This window comes from Erpetoichthys calabaricus, chromosome 1 (assembly GCF_900747795.2).
Source record: "Erpetoichthys calabaricus chromosome 1, fErpCal1.3, whole genome shotgun sequence".
NCBI lineage: Eukaryota > Metazoa > Chordata > Cladistia > Polypteriformes > Polypteridae > Erpetoichthys > Erpetoichthys calabaricus.
The window spans coordinates 342142382-342160492 of NC_041394.2; the positions used below are offsets into that span (position 1 = coordinate 342142382).

The 18111-nt window shown below is 40.4% G+C and overlaps 2 protein-coding genes across 2 annotated transcripts in view; one reads left to right on the top strand and one right to left on the bottom strand.

Moving 5' to 3' along the window:
• LOC114668707 (zinc finger protein 420-like) overlaps nt 1-18111 on the top strand; it is a 79547-nt gene that overhangs the window by 46095 nt on the left and 15341 nt on the right. The gene's annotated exons all lie outside the window — the stretch shown is intronic.
• Nucleotides 938-16987, bottom strand: LOC114665094 (zinc finger protein 501-like). Its single transcript, XM_028819480.2, has 3 exons — nt 16732-16987; nt 10213-10643; nt 938-2457 (listed from the first exon to the last, which is right to left on the bottom strand). The coding sequence occupies exons 2-3, from the start codon at nt 10604-10606 to the stop codon at nt 1616-1618; spliced, it is 1236 nt and encodes a 411-aa protein (XP_028675313.1). The 5' UTR covers nt 10607-10643; nt 16732-16987; the 3' UTR covers nt 938-1615.

Sequence of the window (18111 nt, forward strand, 5' to 3'; positions counted from 1 at the left end):
TAACACTATAGAACATTTTTAAAAACTGCTAAACAGCATAAAGTTTTATTTGGCTTTTTCTTAGAGTAGAATACAACTAAAATGTAGCTATTAACTATATAGGCATAGAATTATCATATTCTTTGGGGGTTTACACTCTTTACTAATCTCTGTTTTTCTTGATTGTCTTTTCCTGCTCTTCTGCTGATCAAGGCCTCATGCAGCCACCTGTTGTAATGAAGGTGGGGACCTCAGGGGTCAGTGAGACCCACTTCAGCAAACCCTGTCATGTGAAGCCTGCAAAACAAAAAGGAATGAATTCTGAACATTTATGTTATGTAGAATGCCCAGTGGCCTTGGTACCCCTGCAGATTCTTTTCTCTGTCCTTCCAGCCAACTGACTTTATCAACAAAATCATCCCTAGAGAGTTCCATCATGATATTGTATATAAGGATACTACTCTTCTACTTGATATTCAGCTGGTTTTTAGATTGTATAGATTTGTTTCTCTTCTGTTAGTTATTCTCTAATATTATTTGTTTTATCTTTACCTGTATATTTCTCCTTGTCATCTTGTAAAGCACTTCGGGCTACATTGTTTATATGAAAATGTGCTATAGAAATAAATGGTGGTGGTGGTGAAGGAAAACACCGTCCAAAGTTTTTATTCTTTATGGTAGGTTTTCTGAACTGCTCTTTGTCTCGTCCCTCACCTAGGACCAGTTTGCCTTGGGTGACCCTACCAGGGGCATAAAGCCCCCGAGAACAGAGCTCCTAGGATCATTGGGACACGCAAACCACTCCACCACGATAAGGCGGCGGCTTGAGGAGGAGTGGTGAACTGTATATTAAAATAATAATAATAAGTCTTGAATTTTCATAGTTTTATTATCATATCAAACCACACAATTGTTGATATATTAAAATAACTCATAAAAAAAATTCAGGTAGGTAAGAAAAGGTAATGACACAAATGCTGTCTGTGATACGTTGTTAAAACTCTCCAATATGATAGTATGGGAAAGGTTGCCTTTTGTTTTTACCGAAAAACAGTTCTGTACTTTAATACTGCTACTCTGGAACATTTAAATTCTTGGGGGTGGTATGCCATGACAAAAGACCGAGACCCCAGTATAGATCTTATCCAACTAAGCCCACCATATTAAGGTATTCAAAGACTTGAGCAGTTTAGGTGGGTGAATGTTGACTTCTTCCTCCTTCTTCCCCCTGTAAGGTACTCCTCAGCACTTCTGGAGGTGCTACATAGTAGGATTTCTTTTGTGTGCTAGTTTTTGAGAATCATCTACCATATTCAGAACTTCAATATGGATTCTCTCGACACTTTCTGTGTGTGCTTACTACCGAAACAGAAGTGAACTTTAATATTTAGTTATTGCTGTTCAGTTGTACTTCTCTCTGGTGTTCATTTCTCAACAATGGTTTAATTTGCTTACTTTTAGGACAGGAGTGACTCTTGTGTGAATTCCTGTATTACTCTAAAAAAAATCACACATTTGAAATAGCAATATGGCTTCTCTTGGTATTCATTTTTAAACAATAGCTTGCTTTGCTTATATTCAGGATAGGAGTGAACCTCACTCTTGAGTCCTTTTCTTTTAGAGTTATTTTGCAGTGCTATCCAGTATGAATCATTGTGTGGGTATTAAGTGACCTCTTATAAGAAAAGCTTTCACCACATTTAAAACAATAATACGGCTTCTCTCCCGTGTGAATTCTTCTGTGGACTTGAAGATTTGACTTACTGGCAAATTGTTTGCCACACTCGGAGCAATATGGCTTCTCTCCAGTGTGAGTACTTCTGTGGACCTGAAGACTGCCAATGCTGATGAATCCTTTTCCACATTCTAAACAGCAATATGGCTTGTCTCCAGTGTGAATTCTTGAGTGGGTCTGAAGAGTGCTCATGTGTGAAAACTGTTTGCCACATTCAGAACAAAAAAATGGCCTCTCTCCTGTGTGAATTCTTCTGTGAACCTGAAGGTTTGATTTATTGAAGAATTGTTTGCCGCAATCAGAACAACAATATGGCTTCTCTCCAGTGTGAATTCTAGCGTGTGTCTTAAAATTGCCAATTTGTGAGAATCGTTTACCGCATTCATTACAGCAATACGGCTTTTCTCCTGTGTGAATTCGTTTGTGGCTCTGAAGATAACTTATCCGTGAAAACTGTTTCCCACATTCATTACAAGAATATGGCTTTTCCCCAGAGTGAATCCTACTGTGTTTCTGAAGATCGCTCGTTTGTGAGAATCGTTTGCCACAATCATTACAGCAATATGGCTTCACTCCTGTGTGAATTCTTGTGTGACCCTGAAGGGTACTCCTGTCAGAGAATTGTTTACCACATTCAGTACAGCAATATGGCTTCTCTCCAGTGTGAATTCTAGTATGTCTCTGAAGATGACTCCTGTCAACGAATTGTTTGCCACATTGCAAACAGCAGTGATATTTCTTTCCTATAAAAAGTTTAAAAGAAAAAATAAAAGCTTTCAGTCTAGTACCTTGTTATTAACGTTCGGTCAAAACATTAAAAAAATACTGGATGAAATTAGGAAAAACCTTTGATAAGCACAATCAACTGTAAAATTCAAGTTGCACATAGAAAGGCACTCAACTTGTGATTCAGAAGGCAATATTAACTACTCACCTCTACATCGCATTGCTAAAAATTGCTGTATTGGTTTAACTTATCCTTTTACATCAATTAAATTTTTTTAGTCTATGCGTTTAAAAGATTTTCAGGAAAATAAAGTAGTTGACAAATCTAATAGTTCATTAGGTGTGTTGAATACTTTTTCCAACAAAAGAAAAGATGTAACAGCTGACCCAATCATCCAGACAGGCAGCTACACTGCCAAGACCCGTGGCCTGACAACCTGAGGGATTGTTAGACTAGACAAGCCGTACCTCTTCCAAAACACTTCCCCAATCAACAATATGTAAAAAAACCAAACAGTATGTAAAATAATAAAGGGAGTATATATTAAAAAAAAATGAAACAAACTACAAACAAACATGAATATATATCACACCCCAGCCAGCCCCAACATAACATACAACCCCAAAAGGGACCGGTGGAATATAATAATAAAAAGGTGTAGCAATGAAGATAGATAGATCTTTATTGTCATTGTCACTTTTACAAAGGAACAACGAAATTGAATATACAATACAAACCCTCCATTGTCCCTACACTGAACATAAAACAGATATGATGCACGAGAAACACCTAACACACATGAAGTCCATGGAGTTGTCCAGAGAATGATTAGTGGAAATGACCTTGAATCGGTTAGAAACTGACCAGTGGCAATTGTAATATGAAAGTACTTGACCATTTGCTCCTTTCCCAGAAAGAAAAAAGAAACGGTCTTACCATATGGTCCTCGGCATATCCTGATATTTCTGAACCCCGGGGTTTTTTGAGAATGGTGATGACCCGGATCGGTGTTTCTCTGTCTAGTGGGATACGTTTTTGGTGTTTCGTTTTCCTCCTCCCCCTCCTCCATTTATCTCCCTTTTCTTCTCTCCCTCCTCACGTTTAAATAGGAAATAATCCAAACAGACTTCATAGTGGGGGAATTACCTTGAGGGGTCACAGTCCTGCAGCATTCTCCTTCCCCCTTTGGTTCCAGGGGGACAACATTTACACAGATTAACCATAGACTACATAAACAGGACAGTGCTACAATAGACACAACTCGGCACAAAACACATTAAGATGTCCCCCCCCCACCTTAGTGTAGCACCATTACAAAGCGATGTGTAAATGACTAACAGTTTGTTTACACATCCTTTTGCCAAGTGGCATGAAAGCAAAGCACAGTTTGTTTCATGAACATTTATAATCTACATTACACTGGGACCAGAGAGAAGACACAGTTCTTTGCAGGAAAGCAAAACCATATTTACCCTGGGTAGTGAGGACAACGAACCAAACTGTGACAAGCAGTTCTGATCTTTTGGGTGGGGCATTCCTTTTAATATATGTTGATTTCTTTTAGTGATACTTCACTAATTGGGAGTCAGCCGATTCTTGCCTATAATGGCTATTCAACTTCACTCTCATTTACCTCAAAATAATCTGTACGAACAGTTCCAGTCTGGTTTTCGCCCTCTCCATAGTACAGAAATGGCACTTATCAGAATTACTAACGACCTCCTTATGACAGCTGATTCTGGTTTAGTCATTATTCTCATTCTTTTTGATTCGAGTGTGGCCTTTGACACTATTTGTCACACTACTCTTCTTAATAGATTGGTTTAGATCCTATCTCTCAGGCCGCACTCAGTTAATTCAGCTTAAAACTTTCACATCCCAACTCACCGCTGTTACTTCAGGTGGGCTCAGTCCTGGGGCGCCTCCTTTTCATTATTTATCTTCTTCCCCTTGTCAATATCTTTCGTAAATATAACATTAACTTCCACTGTTATGCTGATGACACCCAGCTCTATCTCCCTAGCAAACCTACTTTTTCCTTCCCACCCTCCTCACTTATTGATTGCATAGCAGAAATCAAATCCTGGTTTTCTTTAAATGTTCTTAAATTAAATAGTGACAAAACTGAGGTTCTCCTCAGTGGTACAAAATCAGCATTATCCAAAACTGATCATTTTTCATTTGTTATTGATAATTCCTCTGTCTCCCCTTCCTCACAGGTTAAGAGTCTGGGTCTCATCCTTGACAGTACTCCATCTTTTCAGTCCCACATCAATAACATCTCCTGGTCTGCATATTTCCACCTGCGTAACATGAATCGTATTCGCCCCTCCCTCACTCCCCACACCACTGCTCTCCTTGTTCATAGCCTTGTCACTTCTCTTCTTGATTATTGATTTAAGGAACATCACCATTAGTTAATTGTGCCTAATCAGGGCTTAGTACTTAATGATTTAAGACCAAACAAACTGTATTTCAAAACATTCCATTCCTGGAAGTGGTGTGCCAAGAAAAAAAAGGCTGAGAGCCCCTGGCCTAGAGATATCAAACAACATTTGGTCACATCGGTGTTGGTGGTCTACTGTAATTAAGCATGCACTTTGATCTTGATAAGCCTACGGTTATTCCAAATCAAGCTGTGTTACTACTGTTAGCAGTAATCGAGATCCAGGATCATGTTCTCCCTCACAGCACTGGATTTATATTAGTGTGGGGGTCCCTGAGCAGAAGGTATAATGTGTTGTGGGGACTTGGCTTAAAAAGGTATGGGATCCCTGCAATAAACAATTTACATGTTACTCTGTAAATTAAAAGCACATATTTAGAACAAAGAAATTATAGCTAATTTGTTTTCTTAGTCTCCAAAGTTTCACATAGATGTTTTTAGACATACTTTTTAGTTACATGTGTTTATAAAAATACATTAGATAATTTAATCTACAACTTATGGCAACCTCAAACAGGGCTGCTGAACCCACATTTGAAAACCCATCCCTGGTTTACTGCAGTCTCTTGAAGATTAGTCCGTGGAGGCACACTTGTTAACCTTTTTGGAAAATACATGTATTAAGTAAGGCATAGGTGTTATTATTTTAAACTGAATTGCTAATTGTCGAGTACACATCAAGAATCAAATTGAAGTGACCACTCCCCATCAGTCCACAGCTCTACTCACCAAAGGACAACAATCAGTGGAGTGAAGAACAATTAACTAAATGGATAACATGTGATAGGCCCAACTGACAAGATTATTGGTTAGATTGTATTAACTGCACTACAGAATTGCATTAATATCTTGTCATCCAGCTCTTAAAATATCATTTCAAATTATATGGCCAGCAGACATAGCACATGCACTTCAGAAGAGGTCATCCACCTGAAGCTAAGGTTCAGGCCAGAACAGTACTTGGAGGGATGACCATCTAGGCCAGGGGTCCTCAGTCATGGTCCTGGAGGGCTGCAGTGGCTGCAGGTTTTTGTTCTGACCCAGTTGCTTAATAAGAAGCACTTAGTGCTCAAGTAGCACGTCTGCTTCACTTTCGATGAATCACTTTAGATTCACTTCACTTTAGATAAATCTCATTAAGATTTTGAACCCTTATTGCTTATTTTAGTCTTAAACAGTTGTATTCTTGGTTTTTAATGGCTCCTTATTAGCAATAATATGCAAATGACAAAAGAGAGCAGCACTTCTTCATTTAGCGTGTTACCATTTACACCTCTTTGTATTTATCACGCGCTATTGGGTTTAATTAAATACTTGGCAGGAAAGTGAAGAGAAAAAAGTGAAGGCCTGAGAATGGCGCCGTCCTTCGGATGAGACATTAAATCAAGTCCTGATTCCCAGTGGTCATAAAGGATCCCTGGGCACCCTTTGTTAAGAGTAAGGTGTATCCTGATGACTGGGCTAAATTGCCCTACATGGCCTGGTCATTCTAGGTCCTCCTAATCACCACTTGTCTCCACTTGGCGCTCTCTCTCTCACCACGTAGCAGCTCATGTGTGGCGAGAGTACTGGTGCAAAAATGGCTGCTGTCATATCAACCTTTTGGATGCTACACATTAGTGGAAGTTGAAATGGCTCCCTACTTGCTATGAAATGTACTTTTTAGTAATGAGAAAAGCAGTGATGGAAAGATTATAAATGATTGTAATCCATTCTTATGTGTTTAATGGAGGTACAAAATCATAATCTTCAGTTATCACACTACTAGTAGGAGTACCCGGCGTTGCCCGGGAATCTATAACTGGTGAAATTCCCAAATGAAAGAAACAGAACATAGAAATAGAACAAACAGTTTTCTGATTGACATTTTATTGTAATAGGTAATATAAGTGGTCATTCAAGAGCATTTGGATACACTATATATTTTTTTTCTTGTGGTGTGAAAATGAACAAATTCTGAGGATTGCCCACTGTAGAACATGGCACGTAGAGTTGTCTGTGCGAAAAGCATGGATTTTCCAAAATGATGCCTTTAATTTGGAGTGATTGCCCTTGAGCCTTATTAATTCACATAGCAAAACTGAAACGAACAGTAAAGTGTAGCCGTTTGATTTCAAAGTGTAAATCATTCGGAATCAGCGGAATTGTTGGTCTGAAAACATTTTGACGTTTGCACAATGTTTCAGACGGCCTTGAAATAGACTTTTTTGTGGCATCGGAAGTGGAGTCGCTAATGGTACATGTTTTTTTTGCTGGCATGGGTATATTAGCGAAAAGCAGGACAATTATAATGTGTTACATGGTATTACGTACCGAATAAGCACCAGAGTGAGATGAATGTACGTTATTTTAAAAACGTCTGAAAGCGAACAAATAGTACCATTCAGTCAGAAAGAGCAAGACTGAAATCGTACTGTGAGTCGGAAAGCGAGCAAATAGCACCACAAATGCGGAAAGCCAGTCACGCGCACTGGGTCGTTCACGCTTTACATCCATACGGCAGTTCCCCTTCACGCGACGAAAGTAGTCGGTTTTCTCATACTTGGACACTTCCACCATCTCTTGGCAATGTAAAGAAACATTGGTAAAGAGAGATGCACAGGAACCAAACATTTGAAATCACAGGGCAAATCATTCGGAATCAGCGGAATTCTTGGTATGAAAATATCCTGACGTCTTGGGCAATGTTTGAGACGGCCTTGAAATGGACTTTTTTGTGGCATCGGAAGTGGACTTTCTAATGCTACGTCTTTTTTTTTGGCGGCATGGGTATATTAGGGAAAAGCAGGACAATTATAATGTGTTACATGGTATTACGAACGGAATAAGATGCCCATGCCCATTTTGGTGGTGATCGGACGCCCGGTGCAGATTTGTACAGCGGACAAACAAACATACATACAATCTATAACTGGTGAATTTCCCAAATGAAAGAAACAGAACATAGAAATAGAACAAACATTTTTCTGATTGACATTTTATTGTAATAGGTAATATAAGTGGTCATTCCAGAGGCTTTGGAAACACTATATTTTTTGTTTTGTCTTGGGGTTCCAAAAATGAACAAATTGTGAGGATTGCCCACTCTACAACATGCTACGTAGAGTTGTCAGTGTGAAAATCATGGATTTTCCAAATTGATGCCTTTAACTTGGAGTGATAGCCCTTCAGCCTTAGTAATTCACATAGCAAAATCCAAATGAACAGGAAATTGTAGCCATTTGAAATCAAAGGGTAAAGCATTCGGAATTAGCAGAATTGTTGTTATATACGTCTTGCGCAATGTTTGAGATGGCCTTGAAATAGACTTTTTTTGTGGCATCGGAAGTGGACTTTCTAATGCTATGTCTTTTTTTTTTGGTGGCATGGGTATATTAGCGAAAAGCAGGACAATTATAATGTGTTACATGGTATTATGTACGGAATAAGCACCAGAGTGAGATGAATGTATGTTAGCACCAGTCAGTCAGAAAGACCAAGACTAAAATCGTACTGCAAGTCGGAAAGCGAGCAAATAGCACCACAAATATGGAAAGCCAATCACGCACACTGGGTCGTTCACGTTTTACATCCATATGTCAGTTCCCCTTCACGTGATGAAAGCAGTCGGCCTTCTCATACTTAGACACTTCCGCAATGTCTTGGCAATTTAAAGAAACATTGGTAAAGAGGAATGCACAGAGACCAAACGTGCCGCCAGATGGTGCCGCTGTTAATGTCTTTTGCAATGTGCGGCCATCTTGTCGATAAGTACGGGGACGTGTGGCAAACATTGTGTTGGTGAAAAGGTGTCCTGCGCATCACCAAGGACAATTTTCCCAACCAAATATACCCCATGACCTCCTCCTGGTCACAAAGCAGCCCCATGCCCAGTTTGGTGGCGATCGGACGCCCGGTGTAGATTTGTATGGCGGACAAACAAACATACATAGACTCTGCTTTATACATTAGATTAAAGAAAGGTGTATTTAAAAAAAAAAATGGAGTGCCATGTGAAGCATGTGAGGTGCACCTTTAATAAAAAGAATGTACCCTGATATTTCTCCACACTTAGAGCTATGGAGGATAACGGCATTCCGAGTTGGTGTTAAGTCAGCACAGTGACATGTATTTGGTTGGCAAATGCAGAAAAACAGGTCACTTCAAGCACCCTCTTCTTGCTTACTCTGGACTACAATCTTTACAGACACAGCTAGGACTACCTCAAACGGGATGTTACAACCCGATGGTGTAGCATGTTTTACATGATCCAAAGTCTACCAGAGTAAAAGTGAACACATGCTGCTAGCACTACAGATGAAGAGGATGCCTGCAAGACTGAGTGGACACTAATGGAAAATTTAACCAATCTTCTCTCTGTATTCAAACAAATTACAAGAGAAACAAGTGCCGCAGATTCATCCACAGCTGACGCGATCCCCCTTTTAGAGTCACTAAAATGACTACTGAGCAAAGAAGGTGATAACGACTATAGAGTTAAATCCCCCAAAAAATATGCTACTGTATGCATTCACTAAGCACTTCGAGAACGTCTCTTTCATCCCCCTTTATTTCACTGCCACTGAGGTGTAAACACAAGTCCTTTGATGAGGATTTAAAACAACGTATGCAAGAAATGCTTCTGACACTATCGAGAATTGTGATTCTGCTGGCAACGAAGTTGAGAATATTAATCTGCGTGCTGCCTGACATTGTGTAAAAACAGAATCTTTATGAGTGTGGTTCATTAACCTGTTCCGTTAATGGTGAATGTTATTATGTGAAGCCAAACAGGTTTTGTTTCCTGTGTTGTTTCCTTATAAAAAATTGTACAACAAAAGCAGGCATGCATATTAGACACAGGTGGTTGGTCAAATGGAGCTTCTCCGTCTGATATGTTCAATGAAGTTGTTCAAGAAAAACAGTTCTGCTGCATCACAGAAGGCACGTGTGTGCACACAGGAAGTTGTTGGCTGCCTAACACAGCCCACCGTTCCTAGACACGAGAATACTCGTTTACTAGGAATCTAATTAAAGTTGTCACCCGACAAGAAGGGACCTGTTAACTTTTAACTTTTTACATTCAATTCCACTTTTGGATAACACTTTTTTTTACTAAGAACATGCTTAAAACATGCATAAAATTAGAACTGCAAATTGCTAAACCTTCCTACATTAACATTGATGAACTCATAAACTACACTAAACTTACCATAAAACAAAGCAATTTCAGTAAATTTCTAAGTTTCTCATAAAAACCACCCAAGTCCAAACACCCTACACACGCACACTTTAAGGCCCATAGACCACGACCCTAAAGATTACATGTTTTTATATTATACTTACTTTCTCCAGATTTATTTGCAGATGTTGGCTGATCTTTCCGAGTTCTACCAGATGACAAATCTTCAGACTTCACATTGATAGAAGGCTCCGGAGATGAACAGTGTCTGCTTTGAGAAGAGATTAGTCCGGTTACCTCTCCATTCTGACACCTGTAATAAAGGACCTCTTTTTCAACACTCTCCAAACCTTTATGTTCCTGCATCTGAACACTGACAGACTTCTCGATGGCCTCTTCTTTAATGACCACTGACCCCAATTCACAGTCCTCCTCCTTAATGCTCAGACTCTCCTGCTTGGGGTGAGCAGACTCCCACTCATAGTCCTCCTTCTCAATATTTATGGTCTTTTTCTCCACGATTGAGTCAGCGTCACATGTCTCCTCTTTCACATCCATCTGGACATTACAATAAAAAGCAGCTTTTTCTTTTCCTCTGTCGAAAGAAAAGGATTTAAACTTTATTAAAACTGCATCATTCAGAAATTTGAATTTTAGGAGACTGTGCAGCACAGAAGGAATTTGAACTTCTTTTCTACCGTCCTGTTTTTTCTTTCAGTTCATTGACGACAAGAACACAGAAACCCACCAGAGGCAGAAAAATACAAAAGTCTATTTATTTAAAACAGTGCACAAATCAGACAGTCTAGTGTCAGAGTTGGCACTTATATTCACAGTTTGAGTGCAATGATTTCCAAAAAAAAGTTACAAAATAATAAAGAAAAAAAAAAGACCTTCAGATTCTTCTCTCTTCTTAAAGCATCCTATTAAAAGAAATCAGCTAAAAAGAAAACTTAATAAACCTAAAGCCTCTTATCTCTTTTTCAACTTCTCTTCTTAAAAGGTCTGAACATTGTCTGGATATGAACTCAAGGAAAAAGCCAACTGGCTTGCAGATCACCAGCTCAAAACACTTCGTCAAAATGCTCCACCTGGCTCCTCTCTTAGAGTAAATCAGTGGTCTCCTCTCCCAGCACGGCGTTGCCTTCTCTCTAACAGATTACTCAGAAGGCTGCTATGGCTATCCAGCTCACTTTTCCTGTTGCACTTCACACCTCCCTTTCTCAAGTAAACCAGGGGTCTCCTGGGCTCCTAGCACTGTACCACCTGCACAGTGACTCCACAGTATTCCTCTCACTCCGACTATTCAGAAGGACACTGCTGCACAGACAGCAACTGACCTATCAAGGAAGTTCAGATTAGTTTAAATGAGGTTAGGTTTACTTTCTTAATCCCAAGGTGCACCTTGCGTCTGTTGTGCAGTTTGAAACATCCACAGGATTTCTGCTTGCGGCACTTTCCATCAGTCCCCGCTGCAGGGAGTACATGCCGTCACGATCACAATGATCTGGGCAAAGTCGTGACTCCAAGGCTATGGATCTGCGCTGGTTATCTGGAAGGTTACTGGATCAACTCTAATTACTTGCCAGAAGGGATCCTACTCCCCCTGGTCCCTTGAACAAGGCCCTTAACCTGACGATTGTTCCAGGGGCAGTGCAGAATGGCTGACCCTGTGTTCCGACTGCTAAAAGTCATGCAAAAAGACAGTTTATGATCTTGGGTTTACTTTGTTTCTGGAGATGGGTTTTAGTGATTGAAATTAAACAGCTGGTGCCTTGATCTTTTCAGCAAACACAAGGTGGTTATCAGAGAGCGATACATTTTTGTCTTATTCTTAAGAGTCTGTTGTCGGTCATGGTTTCCTTAGGGTTTAATTACTTCTTGAATTAATTATTTAGCAACCTTCTGCTGGTCAGTTGAAGGTAGCATTCATAGTTTGAAATCAACCTGCACCACTTTTTTGCATTTATAATGAGTTGATTGTATTATCTGTGTGCAGTTTTCATTTTACGTTTTTTCACCACTGTAATGGTGCCTGATGTATCTCAGGAGTAACCAGATGTGCACTTTAGTGAACAAACGTCAGCCGGCATTTAACTGTTGCTGTTCAATACAAAAGTTAAGATTGTGGGGAATCCTGTCTCATCTGCCTGGCTGCAGTAGAAGAACTTCATGATGAGAAAAAATTGCATCTCTCTTAATATTTTCAGCCCTAAATCAAAGACAAATAAAATATACATTCTCACTGAACGTGTTGTAAACTACCCAATAAACCAGTGCAGTGGTGTATTTGTATCCCTTTAATCTAATTATTTTATAAATATGCACTGCTAATGTCTACATACAAGCAATTTCGGCTGAGGTTCAACTGTAACACAGGCATTAGGCATCAGGAGAGGATATACAAATAAAACTGTCTGGGGAAAAAAGAAAAAAGGGCGCTTACTGATGGAGGACACTAGCCACATGGTACGAATCTTAATGACTGTCTGCAGACTTTACTATAAAATCTCTCACACACAACTTCGGCTCTATTTACAACAAGTCAAAACAAAGGTTTATGTGCAACGATTTCATCTTGCAGAACACATTAACAGGCATTACAGGTATGGACTTTAGCTCCGAAAGGTAAGATTTTGGCACTAAACTCATAAAATTTTCCACCTAATCAATGTGGATAAACGTATGTTGTTTAAATCGGTTTAAGCAGTTTGTATATGCAGTGTACACACACATACTTGATTATGATGGCTAACTTCTTTCAGTCATTAATGTTTAATCTTAAACAGAAAATTTTCACAGAGGAATAACGAAAAAAGGGCGCTTACTGATGGAGGACACTAGCCACATGGTACGAATCTTAATGACTGTCTGCAGACTTTACTATAAAATCTCTCACACACAACTTCGGCTCTATTTACAACAAGTCAAAACAAAGGTTTATGTGCAACGATTTCATCTTGCAGAACACATTAACAGGCATTACAGGTATGGACTTTAGCTCCGAAAGGTAAGATTTTGGCACTAAACTCATAAAATTTTCCACCTAATCAATGTGGATAAACGTATGTTGTTTAAATCGGTTTAAGCAGTTTGTATATGCAGTGTACACACACATACTTGATTATGATGGCTAACTTCTTTCAGTCATTAATGTTTAATCTTAAACAGAAAATTTTCACAGAGGAATAACGAGTGACTTTTCTTTCACTTTATATATTTGTACTAGCTGAAATACCCGGCGGTGCCCAGGAGGAAAATAAAGTTTTGTTTTTTTTTTTAATTGAGAAAAATATAATTACAGAGCACACCAGAAACGTTCCGAGTGTCAACTGGATGTTAAAAAACATTATAAAAAAAAAAATACAATGTGACAGATTAATTGTTGTTTCATGGTGTAGTAATAAGTTTTTACATGCAGAATTTTTGACGACAAAAAAAAAAAGTCAATTAAATTAAAATTAATATTATGTGGATTTAATTCTATTTCGACTACAACATTGTTACAATAAGAATAAAGCAAGATGAAAATATAGTTAACAAAAGCAAATATTAAACAACAAATAATACTACGGATTTTTCGTGATAAAACTCCGAGCGTCAACTGGATGATAACATACATACAAGACAGCAAGATTGTTACAGTTTGCTTTATATACAAGATTGTGCTTAATTGTTGGAGATGTGTTCATTGGAAGATGCTCTGTGGAATAAAAAATGTTTATTGTATTTATATTCTTACAAGGGGGCTCCGCCCCCTGCTCGCTTCGCTCGCCTACCCCCGGCGTTTTGAACCCGTGCCCGCTGGGCAGCTACGTGTCCGGATGACGCACGTTTAATACGGAGCGTTTGCCCGTGTCATTTTGGAGTCCCCCACTGGTAATACAGAGCTTCGTCCGTACTATCACGCGGTGCATTTTGGACCACTGCGGACCCCGTAGTTCTTCTCGTTTCAGTTTGTATCTTTGGTCAGTTGAGCTCATGTTTTTCAAGCTTTTGAATTCCGGTCTTCATTATCTGTAACCTGCTGACCAAGTGCGTGGCCCCCTTGTTCAACCTGTTTATGACGTTTTACTTTGCTTTCTACTCTGTCTTTAATTTCTGACCTAGCTTTATTCCGGTTTTGTTTCAATGACACTGGGTCCGTGGTGATTATATGTAAAGGAGGCAGTCTAATTTTACCCTTTTGATAACAACGTGTAAATTCATTACTTGTATTGCCAGTTGTTTCTTCAGGGAAGTTAAGTGAATGACAATGATTGCAAATGACATTCATTAATCCCAATGAATTTTCCTCAATAGTGGACTCATTATTGAAGGCGTTGTCAGCCAACTGGCGTAAGCATTTAGCAGGTGTCTGGCGTTGATGTCCGCGACGGGCATGTTTTGCTTGTGGCGTTTGACTGACGCGTTGTTGCATGTACATTATTTGTGACGCGCTATTTTGTAGTTTTAATTGATTTGCCACCGCTTTGCGAAATAAGGAGGATCGCACTTACTGTTAATATGTATCCTTTTCTGCAGTTGAATGGTTAATAGTGCTTTATTGTAAGGAGATACACCTATGCTGCCTAGTGTGAAGGTGTTCAGATGATGTATGTTTAATATGGACGTTTCCTTTAGAAATGTGGTTTTGGGTGTCACTTCTTATTGGGGGGGTTGAGGATTGTTGTTGCGCGAGCGTCTTCTTTCTTTTTGTGTCCCATGGGCTTGACACCTACGCCGACACCCATGCTGCCTAGTGTGAAGGTGTCGACGTTCACTTTAGAATATGTGGCTTTGGGTGTCACTTCTTATGGATGTGTGGGGGGGATTGTTGTTGCGCGAGCGTCTTCTTTCTTTTTGTGTTCCTGTGTCTTGTTTGAATCCCCCTCTTTGTGTGTGTCCCGTCCCTTGCTTGTAGGGTCTGTGGGGTGGTTTTGTGTTCTTTTTTATTGTCTTCCATGGGCTTGTTGAATCCCCCTCTTGGTGTGTGTCCCGTCCCGTGCCTGTAGGGGGGGGGTGGTCGTGCCTTGCCGTTGTGCGCTCGTCTGTTCTTTTTTTTTTGTTGTGTTTAGTTTTGTGTGCAATGTGTTTTGTGCTTTGCCCGCGGTTGAGTACTTTTTTATGTGCCTTTTCCTTTTTTCGGTGCTTGTGTGACTCCTTTTTGTATGTGCTCACTCCTTTTTTCTGTGGTCTTGTCCGCCACTCGCGGCCCCTCATCCGCCTTTGTCGCCCTCTTTTGTCCGCCTTTCTCCGACTCTCGCGGACTCTTTTTGCGCCTGCGCCTCTCGCGGACCCTCATCCGCCTCTCTCGCCCTCTTTTGTCCGCCTTTCTCGGCTCCTCAGCCGACTCTCGCGGACTCTTTTTGCGCCTGCGCAGTACGTCTTTTTGCAGCTACGGCCCATGGCCGGATGTGCCTGCGTCCATCATCCGGTTTAGCATTCTCGGTTAGTAATATAGATATTGTGGACTGTATTTCTATGTCTGGGGCTCTCTGTCGCTCCCTTGTGGTTACTAAGCGTCAACTGGAGGACAACATACACGCTTACATTCTGCTTTATATATAAGAAAGCTGTACCCCGTGGCTGCGCCCACATAGTAATGAAACCGGACAAACTTTAAAAATCAATAGACGTTGGCACTATATATGATCGTGTTCAGCTCTGACGGGAGAGCGTTCCCCGGGTGGTGAGAAAAGCACATGGCTGTGATATCTCTGGCAATCAGCAGCTACCCTCTAAAACAGATGGAGCTCTGATCTCACGCTCAAAAACGTCAAACTTTACTCCTTAACAATCTGTAGATGATAATGTCTGTTGAACAAACAGGCATCGAGGCAAGTTGCACTCCAACACGTGGCGAGACAAAGACTAACTCGAACAGAGGCTGGTGAGTGAATGAGGAAGGCCCCGCCCCCCTGCTAACGGCCCACAGTCACTCTCTTGGATTTACATAAATAGTTCGCTTGCGGTACCGATGTATGGTACTAAGCGCGATGAGAGAAGTGTCAAAATCAACCGGAAAGTTGCAGCAGATTATAGAAAATAACCAGATCTAAAACCCGTTAAGTAATTCTCTCGTGAAAAGCGGGCAGACATACAGACAGAACGCGCTTGGACCACGAAATTAGCAAGCACCTATGGGCCATGGGTAACCTACATTCCAAATTTCAAGTCCCAAGTCCTCACAGTTCGGGAGATTTCGTGATGAGTGAGTCATATATATATATATATATATATATATATTCGTTCTCGGCTTACATATCCACCCCGACTTCTTCCCCACGGTTACGTGCCCCAGCTCCTTTTCTCTCTTTACGAAATGATTACGTAAAGCTCGACTTACTCCTCTATCGCCTTTAAAATGAACAACCGCGGACTGAATGGAGAAAGGAGGGCAAAAATCAAAGCGCCTCGTGTATGGAATCGCTGCCCCTTCGAGTTCGCCGACTAGAGACTAGTGCAATACACGGACAGGAATTAATCAAAGAAGGAATAGGAGGAGGAGGCGTGGGCGATGTGAAGTACAAATGGCAATTGACAACTTGGAAGTGAGCCGGTGACATCAATGTAAACGTGCGCGGTTCACGGGGAAATTCTTCTCGCCTCTGATTCAAGTCTCGTGCAGTAACTCTGACAGATGCGAATGAAAAAACTTACACATATTTATAACATATCGTTCTCAAACCTCGAGCACTTACCCTCTGTCTCTCGGTGATTCTTTCTATTTTTTTTTCGTATTACTGCCTCACTTGAAAGCAAACTTTCCGAGAAGGGTCCAGCTGCGAAGCTCCGCTACAGAAGTCTTTTGACCTTTGCTCTCTTGTCCTGCCCAGTAGCAGGCAGCAGTATGGCTTCAGTTTCCGTCGCCCATGATGACGTCACGAAGCAAGACCACGAGTAGTTGTTTGCTAAACAGAACGCTTATGTGGGCTTCTCACTACTCTGTCTGACGTCCGAAACCTCCCGGCACTGGAGTGGGTAGTCAGTACACGAGAGAAAAAGGCTGGTGTCGAGACAGACAGGAGTACGAACGAAGTTCGAAGGGAAACTACCACCGGGGAACAGAAGTAAGTGCTCGGAGTCGGCAGACGACACTTGATGCACGCGGGTTGAATCGGAGGCGAGCAACCCACTTAACACTTCTGTGTCCCGCGTGTCTTTGATGTTTATTGGTACCTGCGGTTCTCTTCTAGTTAACGCTCAACATTTCCGCTTCACATCGCTTCCTATACATTCTTTGAACTCGAGGTGGCGGTGAATTCCCACACACGCATCGCTTTAATTTCTGCCATCTTTGACGTTTCAGTCGGCGGTGTCCAGTTTAAAGATAATCGCGGAGTTGGTGACCGGCCGATTGTTGAAAGATTAGCGAGGAGTCGGTTGGACTTTAGGCCTCTAAATTAATGGTCCCCAAACTCGATCCTGGGGACTCACTGTGGCTGCAGGTTTTTGTTTCAACCAGATTCACAATCGGTGATGGCAATCGATAACAACTGATTTCATTTAATTAGCTGATCTTTTTTACTCTTCTCTCATTCTGCATTCAGAAAAACACAACAGTATGGTTTTTACATTTCTAAGACATTTAGAAATATTTTTTTCTAAAGATATAAATGCTTAACTTTCTTTTGTTGTTTTCCTATTATTTTCCCCCTTATCCTGTGTAGTTTGTTCCCTTCATTTAATTCTAATAGTGACAATTAACAACCAGCACAGCAGACACCCAGGATGAAAGCTGCAATGACTTCAGTGTCAGATTCACTAATTAATAAATAATAAATAACCATAACACCTGGAAAAGCAGAATGAAAATTAGGTTGAAAATACTGTTAATGACTTAAAAAAAACCTACATATTCCCTATATAACTGCTTATTACATATTAATAAAAATCTACCAAATTTACTGTAGTTTGTAACTTCCACATTGACTCCAAAACACAGAAACTGGGAAATAATGACTCAATTAATTGGGCTAAGTGTCCAATGAAAAACGGAAGTTGGTTGGAAAAAAAACCTGCAGCCACAAGGGGACCCCAGGACCGAGTTTGGGAACCACTGCTCTAAATAGTTAAAGAGA